The following is a 14,415-nucleotide window of genomic DNA, read 5'->3' as shown; positions in this document are numbered from 1 at the left end:
GGAGATTATAACAGAACATGGCCAAGATGTTCAAATGTTCATAAATGACCAGCATGGTCAAATAATAATAATCACAGTAGTTATCGAGGGTGCAACAGGTCAGCACCTCAGGAGTAAATGTCAGTTGGCTTTTCATAGCCGATCATTGAGAGTATCTCTTCCGCTCCTGCTGTCAATAGAGAGTTGAAAACAGCAGGTCTGGGACAGGTAGCACGTCCGGTGAACAGGTCAGGGTTCCATAGCCGCAGGCAGAACAGTTGAAACTGGAGCAGCAGCACAGCCAGGTGGACTGGGGACAGCAAGGAGTCATCAAGCCAGGTAGTCCTGAGGCATGGTCCTAGGGCTCAGGTCCTCCGAGAGAGAGAGAGAGAGAATGAAAGAACGAAAGAAAGAAAGAGTGAATTAGAAAGAGCATACTTAAATTCACACAGGACACCGGATAAGACAGGAGAAACACTCCAGATATAACAGACTGACCCTAGCCCCCCGACACATAAACTACTGCAGCATAAATACTGGAGGCTGAGACAGGAGGGGTCAGGAGACACTGTGGCCCCATCCGATGATACCCCCGGACAGGGCCAAACAGGCAGGATATAACCCCACCCACTTTGCCAAAGCACTGCCCCCACACCACTAGAGGGATATCTTCAACCACCAAATTACCATTCTGAGACAAGGCCGAGTATAGCCCACAAAGATCTCCGCCACGGCACAACCCAAGGGGGGGCGCCAACCCAGACAGGAAGACCACGTCAGTGACTCAACCCACTCAAGTGACGCACCCCTCTTAGGGGCGGCATGGAAGAGCACCAGTAAGCCAGTGACTCAGCCCCTGTAATAGAGGGTTAGAGGCAGAGAATCCCAGTGGAGAGAGGGGAACCGGCCAGGCAAAGACAGCAAGGGCGGTTCGTTGCTCCAGTGCCTTTCCGTTCACCTTCACACTCCTGGGCCAGACTACACTCAATCATAGGACCTACTGAAGAGATGAGTCTTCAATAAAGACTTAAATGTTGAGACCGAGTCTGCGTCTCTCACATGGGTAGGCAGACCATTCCATAAAAATGGAACTCTATAGGAGAAAGCACTGCTTCCAGCTGTTTGCTTAGATATTCTAGGGACAATTAGGAGGCCTGTGTCTTGTGACCGTAGCGTAGGTGTAGGTATGTGAGGCAGGACCAAATCGGAAAGATGGGTAGGAGCAAGCTCATGTAATGCTTTGTAGGTTAGCAGTAAAACCTTGAAATCAGCCCTTGCCTTAACAGGAAGCCAGTGTAGGGAGGCTAGCACTGGAGTAATATGATCACATTTTTTGGTTCCAGTCAGGATTCTAGCAGCCGTATTTAGCACTAACTGAAGTTTATTTAGTGCTTTATCCGAGTAGCCGGAAAGTAGAGCATTACAGTAGTCTAACCTAGAAGTGACAAAAGCATGGAGGAATTTTTCTGCATAATATTTGGACAGAAAATGTCAGATTTTTGCAATGTTACGTAGATGTAAAAAAGCTGTCCTTGAAACAGTCTTGATATGTTCGTCAAAAGAGAGATCAGGGTCCAGAGTAACGCCGAGGTCCTTCACAGTTTTATTTGAGACGACTGAATTGTCAGATTCAACAGAAGATCTCTTTGTTTCTTGGGACCTAGAACAAGCATCTCTGTTTTGTCCGAGTTTAAAAGTAGAAAGTTTGCAGCCATCCACTTCCTAATGTCTGAAACACAGGCTTCCAGCGAGGGCAATTTTGGGGCTTCACCATGTTTCATCGAAATGTACAGCTGTGTGTCATCCGCATAGCAGTGAAAGTTAACATTATGTTTTCGAATGACATCCCCAAGAGGTAAAATATATAGTGAAAACAATAGTCGTCCTAAAACGGAACCTTGAGGAACACCGAAATGTACAGTTGATTTGTCAGAGGACAAACCATCCACAGAGACAGACTGATATCTTTCCGACAGATAAGATCTAAAACAGGCCAGAACTTGTCCGTGTAGACCAATTTGGGTTTCCAATCTCTCCAAAAGAATGTGGTGATCGATGGTATCAAAAGCAGCACTAAGTTCTAGGAGCACGAGGACAGATGCAGAGCCTCGGTCTGACGCCATTAAAAGGTCATTTACCACCTTCACAAGTGCAGTCTCAGTGCTATGAATGGGGTCTAATACCAGACTGAAGCATTTCATATACATTGTTTGTCTTTAGGAAGGCAGTGAGTTGCTGCGCAACAGCTTTTTAATTTATTTTTGAGAGGAATGGGAGATTCGATATAGGCCGATTAGTTTTTATATTTTCTGGGTCAAGGTTTGGCTTTTTCAAGAGAGGCTTTATTACTGCCACTTTTAGTGAGTTTGGTACACATCCGGAGGAGTGTGGGGGGAGGGCCAAGCACAGGAAGCAGCTCTTTCAGTAGTTTAGTTGGAATAGGGTCCAGTATGCAGCTTGAAGGTTTAGAAGCCATGATTATTTTCATCATTGTGTCAAGAGATATACTACTACAACACTTGAGTGTCTCCCTTGATCCTAGGTCCTGGCAGAGTTGTGCAGACTCAGGACAACTGAGCTTTGGAGGAATACGCAGATTTAAAGAGGAGTCCGTAATTTGCTTTCTAATGATCATGATCTTTTCCTCAAAGAAGTTCAGGAATTTATTACTGCTGAAGTGACAGCCATCATCTCTTGGGGAATGCTGCTTTTTAGTTTGCGACAGTATCAAAAATACATTTTGGATTGTTCTTATTTTCCTCAATTAAGTTGGAAAAATAGGATGATCGAGCAGCAGTGAGGGCTCTTCGATACTGCACGGTAATGTCTTTCCAAGCTAGTCGAAAGACTTCCAGTATGGTGTTGCGCCGTTTCCTTTCCAATTTTCTGGAAGCTTGCTTCAGAGCTCGGGTATTTTCTGTATACCAGGGAGCTAGTTTTTTATGACAAATGTTCTTAGTTTTTAGGGGTGCGACTGCATCTAGGGTATCGCGCAAGGTTAAATTGAGTTCCTCAGTTAGGTGTTTAACTGATTTTTGTCCTCTGACGTCCTTGGGTAGGCAGAGGGAGTCTGGAAGGGCATCAAGGAATCTTTGAGTTGTCAGAGAATTTATAGCATGACTTTTGATGATCCTTGTTTGGGGTCTGAGCAGATTATTTGTTGCAATTGCAAACGTAATAAAATGGTGGTCCGATAGTCCAGGATTATGAGGAAAAACATTAAGATCCACAACATTTATTCCATAGGACAAAACTAGGTCCAGAGTATGACTGTGGCAGTGAGTAGGTCCGGAGACATGTTGGACAGATAATATTCTAATTTTTTGGTGACTTTAATATTCACATGGAAAAGTCCACAGACCAACTCCAAAAGGCATTCGGAGCCATCATCAACTCACCTCGGCGTTACTCTGGACCCTGATCTCACTGAGTTGATGATGGCTCCGAATGCCTTTTGGAGTGGGTCTGTGGACTTTTCCATGTGAATATTAAAGTCACCAAAAATTAGAATATTATCTGCTATGACTACAAGGTCCGATAGGAATTCAGGGAACTCAGTGAGGAACGCTGTATATGGCCCAGGAGGCCTGTAGCTATAAAAAGTGATTGAGTAGCCTGCATAGATTTCATGACTAGAAGCTCAAAAGACAAAAACTTCTGGGTTTTTTGTAAATTGAAATTTGCTATCGTAAATGTTAGCAACACCTCCGCCTTTGCGGGATGCGCGGGGGATATAGTCACTAGTGTAACCAGGAGGTGAGGCCTCATTTAACACAGTAAATTCATCAGGCTTAAGCCATGTTTCAGTCTGGCCAATCACATCAAGATTATGATCAGTGATTAGTTCATTGACTATGACTGCCTTGGAAGTGAGGGATCTAACATTAAGTAGCCCTATTTTGAGATGTGAGGTATCACAATCTCTTTCAATAATTGCAGGAATAGAGGAGGTCTTTACTCTAGTAAGATTGCTAAGGCGAACACCGCCATGTTTAGTTTTGCCCAACCTAGGTCGAGGGACAGACACGGTCTCAATGGGAATAGCTGAGCTGACTACACCGACTGTGCTAGTGGCAGACTCCACTAAGTTGGCAGGCTGGCTAACAGCCTGCTGCCTAGCCTGCACCCTATTTCATTGTGGAGCTAGGGGAGTTAGAGCCCTGTCTATGTTCGTAGATAAGATGAGAGCACCCCTCCAGCTAGGATGGAGTCCGTCACTCCTCAACAGGCCAGGCTTGGTCCTGTTTGTGGGTGAGTCCCAGAAAGAGGGACAGTTTTCAACCAGCGATTTAGTTGTTGCACTTTTCGCACCAAAGTACATTCATCTCTAGGAGACAGAACGCGTCTCCTTCCTGAGCGGTATGGTGGCTGCGTGTTCCCATGGTGTTTATACCTGCGTACTATTGTTAGTACAGATGAACGTGGCACCTACACTTGCCAGTTTTAGCTTTAGCCAGCACCATCTTCAGATTAGCCTTAACGTCGGTAGCCCTGCCCCCTGGTAAACAGTGTATGATCGCTGGATGATTCGTTTTAAGTCTAATACTGCGGGTAATGGAGTCGCCAAAAACTGTAAAGTTGTCAGGTAGCAAAGTAATGTTAGCAACAAAACGCACAGCCGCACGTAAACCACCAACTAACTAAGATGTTTTTAGGGGGTAGATCAGCTTGAATATTGCAGATAGATTGTGGCTTTAATCAATGTAATGCTCTGCATCATTTCCAATCCTCCATATATACATTTCTTTAAATTATATTTTCCATTATTATTTTCCCCTAACCCTACCATATCTCCCCTAATTGGAGGAATCTAATGGACAACAACACTTAGGCTTATACTTCCAGTTTATACATACTATATACACCACCGGTCTAAAATTTTAGAACACCTACTCATTCAAGGGTGACCTCATGAGAACCTCCACAGGAATGGAAGACCCAGAGTTACCTCTGCCACAGAGGATAAGTTCATTAGAGTTACTAGCCTCAGAAATTGCAGCCCAAATAAATGCTTCACAGAGTTCAAGTAACAGACACATCTCAACATCAACTGTTCAGAGTAGACTGCGTGAAAATCAGGCCTTCATGGTTGAATTGCTGCAAAGGAACCACTACTAAAGGACACCAATAATAAGAAGAGACTTGCTTGGGCCAAGAAACACAAGCAATGGACATTAGACCTGTGGAAATTTGTCCTTTGGTCTGGAGTCCAAATTGGAGATTTTTGGTTCCAACCACCTTGTCTTAATGAGATGCGTTGTGGGTGAACGGATGATCTCCACATGTGTATTTCCCACCGTAAAGCATGGGGTAGGACATGTTATGGTGTGGGGGTGCTTTGCTGGTGACACTGTCTGTGATTTATTTAGAATTCAAGGCACACTTAACCAGCATGGCTACCACAGCATTCTGCAGCGATACACCATCCCATCTGGTTTGGGCTTAGTGGGACTATCATTTGTTTTCAACAGGACAATGACCCAACACACCTCCAGGCCGTGTAAGGGCTATTTTAACAAGAAGGAGAGTGATGGAGTGCTGCATCAGATGTCCGGGGCTCCACAATTTGAGATGGTTTGGGATGAGTCTGACCGCAGAGTGAAGGAAAAGCAGCTAACAAGTGCTCAGCATATGTGGGAACTCCTTCAAGATGTTTGGAAAAGCATTCCTCATGAAGCTGGTTGAGAGAATGCCAAGAGTGTGCAAAGCTGTCACAAAGGCAAAGGGTGGCTACATTGAAGAACCTAAGATATAAAATATATTTTGATTTGTTTAACACTTTTTTGGTTACTACATTTTTCCACATGGGTTATTTCATACTTTTGATGTCTTCTCTATTATTCTACAATGTAGAAAATAGTACAAATGAAGAAAAACCCTTGAATGAGTAGGTGTGTCCAAACTTTTGACTGGTACTGTACTTTTCCAGCAGCAATACCACACACTACATACACCGGGACGGCAGAGGAGGGTACAGCCATTGCGGTCACAATAGTGCCGGGCGAGTGCCCCTTATCACACCTCCATCCCACCTACCCAAAAAACATACCAGGCTTCAGAGGTTACACTAAAACTAAGACTATCCAGGGTGGGATACTAAACTAAATGCACCAATACAAATGTTAAAGAGCCCTTACCAATAAATAATTGAATTACTAAAACCAATAACGTTATCTTGTTCTGATCACTGATCCTGCCGACTATCTTCAAATTTAACATGTGGGATTTGTATAGCCTAAAGCATGAAAGACACAGAGAATCTCACTGCCGATAGACTGACGATAGGCGATAATCACAGCCGGAGGCCGTTCCTTCTCTTGCTAGAACAAAAGCGGTACCTGTTGCGTGCCGACCCGGTAATGACGAACCTACTGTTTCTACTTCGCAATGCTCATCTAGCTAGCTAAACATTCGGCAAAATTATCTCAGATAGCTTGGAATCTCTAGACCAGGGGTGTCCAACTCATTACATGGAGGGCCAAGTGTCTGCGGCTTTGAGTTTTTTCCCTTTCAATTAAGACCTAGACATTCAGGTGAGGGGAGTTCCTTACTAATTAGTGACCTTCATTTATCAATCAAGTACAAGGGAGGAGTGAAAACACTCAGCCCTCTGTCGAATGAGTTTGACACGTGCTCTAGACCATAAGCAATACAGACAAATATGCATTGCCAAACAACGCTACTGCCACCATCTGGTTTGGAGTATTTTAACAAGGCTGACAACCTCCAAGGTCTTTGCTGTGTGAACACAAAATAAATTCTGTTCAGAAGTGCTAAGTATTGTCGGCAGGCAAACATTTGACATTCTTACCGGTGTGTCTGATGTTTTACTGTTCCTGAAGCCAATACTATGCCACCTTTTTTTTTTTTACACGAGGTGGGAGGTTCTCTGGACTATTCTACCACACAGGTTATCTTTCACACAGGGAGGGAAGCGTTGGAATAACCAGTCAGATATGATACAAAAATACATGTTTTATTCATAGAAACTGGAGCAACTCAAGGAGAACTTGTTCTCTCTCAGTCAGTAACTACCATAGCTTTGGGTTCAACAGGTTACAGTTTGTTATCACAAATCAACTTCATCACAGACAGGTATTCAATAAGTAACTTATTCAAGTGTTCAATATCAGAACGTTTCAATAAACACTATGGTTTCTGGCTCAACAATAATGAAACACAACATACCTAGGGAGGTGTGCCATAAACATAATCACGATTCATTCTCATCATAGATTTGGTCTAGGCCAGAGGTTCTCAAAGTGGGGTCCGTGTACAATGTACTGCAAGGGGTCCGTGGCCAGATCTCAATATACACTGAGTATACAAAAACATTAGGAACACCCCCCCCCCTTTTGCTCTCAGAACAGCCTCAATTTGTCAGAACATGGAAGCAACACTGATTGACAATAAATTTCACATGCTGTTGTGTAAAATGGAATAGACAACAGGTGGAAATTATAGGCAATTAGCAAGACACCCCCAATAAAGGAGTGGTTCTGCAGGTGGTGACCACAGACCACTTCTCAGTTCCTATGCTTCCTGGCTGATGTTTTGGTCACTTTTGAATGCTGGCGGTGCTTTCACTCTAGTGGTAGCATGAGTCGGAGTCTACAACCCACACAAGTGGCTCAGGTAATGCAGTTCATCCAGGATGGCACATCAATGCGAGCTGTGGCAAGAAGGTTTGCTGTGTCTGTCAGCGTAGTGTCCAGAGCATGGAGGCGCTACCAGGAGACAGGCCAGTACATCAGGAGACGTGGAGGAGGCCGTAGGAGGGCAACAACCCAGCAGCAGGACCGCTACCTCCGCCTTTGTGCAAGGAGGAGCAGAAGGAGCACTGCCAGAGCCCTGCAAAATGACCTCCAGCAGGCCACAAATGTGCATGTGTCTGCTCAAACGGTCAGAAACAGACTCAGAAACAGACTCCATGAGGGTGGTATGAGGGCCCGACGTCCACAGGTTTGTGCTTACAGCCCAACACCGTGCAGGACGTTTGGCATTTGCCAGAGAACACCAAGATTGGCAAATTTGCCACTGGCGCCCTGTGCTCTTCACAGATGAAAGCAGGTTCACACTGAGCACATGTGACAGACGTGACAGTCTGGAGACGCCGTGGAGAACGTTCTGCTGCCTGCAACATCCTCCAGCATGACCGGTTTGGCGGTGGGTCAGTCATGGTGTGGGGTGGCATTTCTTTGGGGGGCCGCACAGCCCTCCATGGGCTCGCCAGAGGTAGCCTGACTGCCATTAGTTACCGAGATGAGATCCTCAGACCCCTTGTGAGACCATATGCTGGTGCGGTTGGCCCTGGGTTCCTCCTAATGCAAGACAATGCTAGACCTCTGGCTGGAGTGTGTCAGCAGTTCCTGCAAGAGGAAGGCATTGATGCTATGGACTGGCCCGCCCATTCCCCAGACCTGAATCCAATTGAGCACATCTGGGACATCATGTCTCGCTCCATCCACCAACGCCACGTTGCACCACAGACTGTCCAGGAGTTGGCGGATGCTTTAGTCCAGGTCTGGGAGGAGATCCCTCAGGAGACCATCCGCCACCTCATCAGGAGCATGCCCAGGCATTATAGGGAGGTCATACAGGCACGTGGAGGCCACACACACTACTGAGCCTCATTTTGACTTGTTTTAAGGACATTACATCAAAGTTGGATCAGCCTGTAGTGTGGTTTTCCACTTTAATTTTGAGTGTGACTCCAAATCCAGACCTCCATGGGTTGATAAATTTGATTTCCATTGATAATTTTTGTGTGATTTTGTTGTCAGCACATTCAACTATGTAAAGAAAAAAGTATTTAATAAGAATATTTCATTCATTCAGATCTAGGATGTGTTATTTTAGCCCATTCACCCTCTAATTGCACACCATTCCATGTCTCAATTGTCTCAAGGCTTAAAAATCATTCTTTAACCTGTCTCCTCCCCTTCATCTATACTGATTGAAGTGGATTTAACAAGTGAAATCAATAAAGGATCATAAACTTGCAACTGGATTCACCTGGTCAGTCTATGTAATGGAACGAGCAGGTGTTCTTAATGTTTTGTATACTCAGTATATATATATATATACTTTTTTTAATGAATATTACTAACAGATTAAACAAATGTATCCATGGAATAATGTAATCTTAATATACAATTTATGTTCTTAACCCTGGGCAACATGGGCCTTGGAGGCTCACAGGGATATTGCTTTCCACAGTACTGTTTTAAAAAAAAAAACACATAATAATTGTAATTGAAGCTTTAAAACTGCAATTCTTTCTCTTTGCCTCATGGAAAAAGGTGTAGAATTACAGGGTATTAGCTTTAAAGTTGCAACAACAAAAAATCTCTACCCCCTGACAAAATGTGTAGAATTGCAGGAAATTAGCTTGAAAACTGCACAAATGTTCTCTCTGATATCAAGAGGTGGGTCTTTAAAATGTTTCTTTCCAGGGCCCGAGACTTGATTTGTCTGGCCATGCTCTGCCGAAGTCATAGTAAAACATCTTGTATGCTATTTTTATCTCACTTGAGTTGTGTACTGATTATGACTGAGGGGTCTCTGATGAATTTGTGATCACAAAAGGACTCAAAAAGTTTGATAACCCCCAGGTGTAGGCCACAGTCGCCGCACTCGTCCTCCCAAGGCACGCCAGCCTGCAAATAGTAAGGGGATCCCCTAAATGAATGAAACGGACAAACATTTATACCTTGGGCCACGTTCTTAACTACAACGAGGCACACCTGGTAACCAACAGGCCAAGAGACAGGTTCAAGCATACAATTAGGAATTAGAATAGGATCTCTATGGGTTCAAGAAAATTCAGCAGTTCTACCCTGTTACATCTTTCACATATACAAGGACATTTGCTGACCCTAAAATGACAGGACATCATGATGCCAAATAAGTTATCCTAATATAACAGTTAGGATAACAGTTTGTCAATAAAATCCCTTAAAAATAACTATCAGTTGAAAACATGCATACACAGGTGGTCATCAGGCACTTCACCCAGGTCTCATGTATTTCTCTGTGTTAACGATGTCACAGGGGAGTCCCGAGCCCCTCGGCCGAGCGTTCGCTGAGCCGGAGCTGAAGTTTGTGGAGGAGCCATATAAGAAGCCCATGCTGAAGTTCTTTGACATCAGCCGAGGCAAAACCTCCGCGGGGGAGCTCCTGGCGGCCTTTGAGCTGATAGAGCTGGACTACTCAAGCTTTGGAGAGGTCAGACACTTAAAGCATTCATTTCTTATGGAAATAGCAAGGTCAGAAGCCCTGCTTTATCAGGAAAACAACATAGTGAGTGAATGAGTGAGTGAAACTGGACAGGGGGAGATGGAGAGAGAGAGATTGGAATGTCAAAGCAAATAGAGACAAAGAAATACTATCTTATACGTTATTAATCCACTATGTTTACACTTATGGTGTGGTAAATAAATGAATAATTTAGATGGATATAGGCCCCACGAAGGTAGCATTGCTGCTGTGGTTGGGAAAGTATACTCTTTCTGACTTTATTTCTCCTCTCTATCTACCCAGCCATCACTACCTGCTGATGTGGACCCCAGGGAGCCTGAGTATCTAAAGGAGGAGAAGTATTACATCATCCCAGATGGGGTTAGGCCTGTACTGAAGAAATTTCGTATAGAAGTAGGTGAAAACCTTTCCTCTATAAAATGTGTATGACATTATAATATGTCACTTTATAAAAGCTTTTTATCCAAAGTGACTTATACAGTACAGTAAGTGCATACAGTATTATGTGTATGTGATCCCTGTGGGATATGAACCCAAAACATTCCTGTTGCTAGCGCAACACTCACCAACTGAGCTATATCACTGAACAATGTGATGTGGGACACAATACCTTTTGATGGCTGCTGTACTACAGTATGTTGAGTGTGTTTCCTATCATGTGATGCTGCTGCCTCAGTGCTATGGTGTGTTGAGTGTCAGTTGAAACCACTGTGATGCTTGTGTCCATTTGAACCTCTTGGCCATATTCTGTTATAATCTCCACCCGGCACAGCCAGAAGAGGACTGGCCACCCCTCATAGCCTGGTTCCTCTCTAGGTTTCTTCCTAGGTTCTGGCCTTTCTAGGGAGTTTTTCCTAGCCACCGTGCTTCAACACCTGCATTGTTTGCTGTTTGGGGTTTTAGGCTGGGTTTCTGTACAGTTGTGACATCAGCTGATGTAAGAAGGGCTTTATAAATACATTTGATTGATTGTGTTCAGGTGCTGTACTGGGGTGTGCGAGACCTGAAGAGGGTCAACCTGTTTGAAGTGGAGAGGCCTCAAGTGAGAATGGAGTGTGCGGGACAAAGGATCGAGTCAGAGGAAATCGAGAGCTACAAAGTCCTTCCCAACTTCAAAGAGGTTGTCAAACACTTTGATGTGGTAAGTACTTATTTTCCACTGCCAAAACTGGCCCACTGTGTTTAATATTGAACTGTAGCTCCAGGTTTTATTTGTGAATTATTAACATGAGTACTTGTAGTACAAGCTACAATTGACCAGAAGGATTACTTCAAGTGGGGTTGGACACATTTGCTGCCTTTAGTCCAGCCATTCATTTAGTGTAAGAGTGCAAAAGTCTGATGCTTAATGATCAGCTTGAATGCTGGTTTTTGTCCCCATCTGGCGTCTTTTAATCAGAGACCAAATTATACCGATCAATGACACTAATTGATCAATTAATCTCATAGACAAATGACAAACAGAACTGTGGCCCTCAAGGGACAATTTTCTTTTGGACCTTTATTTAACTAGGTAAGTCAGTTAAGAACAAATTCTTATTGACAATGACGTCCAAACCCTAACCGAACGGCGCTGGGCCAATTGTGCACCGCCCTATATGGGACTCCCAATCCCGGCCGGTTGTGATACAGCCTGGAATCGAACCAGAGTCTGTAGTGACGCCTCTAGCACTGAGATGCAGTGACTTAGACCGCTGCGCCACTCGGGAGCCCCCAACTAGAGTTGTGCATCCCTGATCTCCAGTTTTTTGTTTTATCCCCCTATAGGACCTTCCAGAGCTGACGTACCTTCACCCTCCTCTCACCATCTTTGTGATGGAGCAGCGGGCGTTCGGCAGGCTGGTACTGGTGGGCACACACGTGGTCCAAAGTCTGATGCAATTTGCACCAAAAAACCTGGAGGAATGGGGAGACGATGAGGAGGAGCCTGAACTTTTGGGTACGAGTGACTAACATTTAAGTCCTATCTTTTACACTAGGTCTTTTTTTGTTTACAGATAAACCTATCAGGACTTAGGATAAGACTCAGATGCAGACACAGGAGGCGGATGGTTCAGTTCTCAGATCATTCATTATAACACAGGGAGCAGGCAAAGGGCAGGATCGAAGAGGCAGAGGTTCGTGACCAGATCAGAGTCCGACAGGTACTGGACGGCAAGCAGGCTCAGGGTCAGGGCAGGCAGAAAGGTCAGAACCGGAAAAGCTAGAAACAAAAAACTAGAGAGCAGGGAAAACAGGAAACACACTGGGACGACCTGACATTACAAGACGTACTGGCAACAGACAAACAGAAAACGCAGGTATAAATACACAGGGGATGAATCAAAATCAAATTTTATTGGTCACATACATGGTTAGCAGATGTTATTGCGAGTGTAGCAAAATGCTTGTGCTTCTAGTTCCGACAGTGCAGCAATATCTAACAAGTAATATCTAACAATTCCACAACAAATACCAAATACACACAAATCTAAGTTAAAGGAATGGAATAAAATATACGGATGAGCAATGTCAGAGCGGCATAGGCTAAGATGCAATAGATAGTAAAGAATACAGTATATACAGTGCTTTGCAAAAGTATTCATCCCACTTGGCGTTTTTCCTATTTTGTTGCATTACAACATGTAATATAAATATATTTTTATTTGGAATTCATGTAATGGACATACACAAAATAGTCCAAATTGGTGAAGTGACATGAAAAAAAATTACTTGTTTAAAAAAATGTAAGTGTTGCGTGCATATGTATTCATCCCTTTGCTATGAAGCCCCTAAATAAGATCTGGTGCAACCAACTACCTTCAGAAGTCACATTATTAGTTAAATAAAGTCCACCTGTGTGCAATCTAAGTGTCACATGATCTCAGTATATTTACACCTGTTCTGAAAGGCCCCAGAGTCTGCAACACCACTAAGCAAGGGGCACCACCAAGCAAGCGGCACCATGAAGACCAAGGAGCTCTCCAAACAGGTTAGGGACAAAGTTGAGGAGAAGTACAGATCAGACTTGGGTTATAAAAACTTATCCGAAACTTTGAAAATCCCACAGAGCACCATTAAATCCATTATTAAAAAATTGAAAGAATATGGCACCACAACAAACCGCCAACCAAAACTCACGGAAGAGACCAAAGTTAACTCTGGAGGAGCTGCAAAGCTCCACAGCGGAGATTGGAGTATCTGTCCATAGGACCACCTTAAGCTGTACACTCCACAGAGCTGGGCTTTACGGGAGAGTGGCCAGAAAAAAGCCATTGCTTAAAGTAAAGAATAAGCAAACACGTTTGGTGTTCGCCAAAAGGCATGTGGGAGACTCCCCAAACATATGGAAGAAGGTACTCTGGTCAGATGAGACTAAAATTGAGCTTTTTGGCAATCAAGGAAAACGCTATGTATGGTGCAAACCCAACACCTCTCATCACCCCGAGAACATCATCCTCACAGTGAAGCATGGTGGTGGCAGCATCATGCTGTGGGGAAGTTTTTCATCGGCAGGGACTGGGAAAGTGGTAAGAATTGAAGAAATGATGGATGCACTAAATATAGGGAAATTCCTGAAGGAAACCTGTTTCAGTCTTTCAGAGATTTGAGACTGGGACGGAAGTTCACCTTCCAGCAGGACAATGACCCTAAGCATACTGCTAAAGCAACACTCGAGTGGTTTAACCTGTTTGGGCTGCAGGGGCAGTATTGAGTAGCCGGATAAAAGGTGCCCATTTCAAACGGCCTCGTACTCAATTCTTGCTCGTACAATATGCATATTATTATTACTATTGGATAGAAAACACTCCCTAGTTTCTAAAACCGTTTGAATTATATCTGTGAGTAAAACAGAACTCATTTTGCAGCAAACTTCCTGATAGGAAGTGGAAAATCTGAAATCGATGCACTGTTCTAGGGCCTGCCTATAAAAGGGCTTCATATATATCAGTATAGATGCACTTCATACGTCTTCCACTAGATGTCGACAGGCAGTGAGAGAAGAAATTGAGTGTATAACTTGATCTGGGCTCGAATAAATGCTCTTTGTATGACGTGTCACCAGTTTCCTGTTTTCTGGAGAGAGCGCGAAGGGACCTGGTTTTGCCTTCTGTACAGCTGTCGTTATAGACGACTAATATCTCCGGCTTTGATTTTATTTGATACATGTGACAATATCATCGTAAAGTATGTTTT

General features: G+C 43.9%; 1 protein-coding gene across 1 annotated transcript in view; it reads left to right on the top strand.

Moving 5' to 3' along the window:
• Positions 1–14,415, top strand: part of fer1l4 (fer-1 like family member 4) — a 110,302-nt gene that overhangs the window by 50,511 nt on the left and 45,376 nt on the right. The window contains exons 27-30 of the mRNA XM_071334690.1: positions 10,033–10,206; positions 10,522–10,632; positions 11,219–11,380; positions 12,007–12,178. Of these exons, the coding sequence (XP_071190791.1) occupies positions 10,033–10,206; positions 10,522–10,632; positions 11,219–11,380; positions 12,007–12,178 (619 nt within the window). The remainder of the gene's footprint in view (positions 1–10,032; positions 10,207–10,521; positions 10,633–11,218; positions 11,381–12,006; positions 12,179–14,415) is intronic.

Source organism: Salvelinus alpinus, chromosome 12, assembly GCF_045679555.1.
Source record: "Salvelinus alpinus chromosome 12, SLU_Salpinus.1, whole genome shotgun sequence".
NCBI classification, from domain to species: domain Eukaryota; kingdom Metazoa; phylum Chordata; class Actinopteri; order Salmoniformes; family Salmonidae; genus Salvelinus; species Salvelinus alpinus.
The sequence above is the reverse complement of the archived record's forward strand: the minus strand, read 5'-3'. Positions and strand labels throughout refer to the sequence as shown.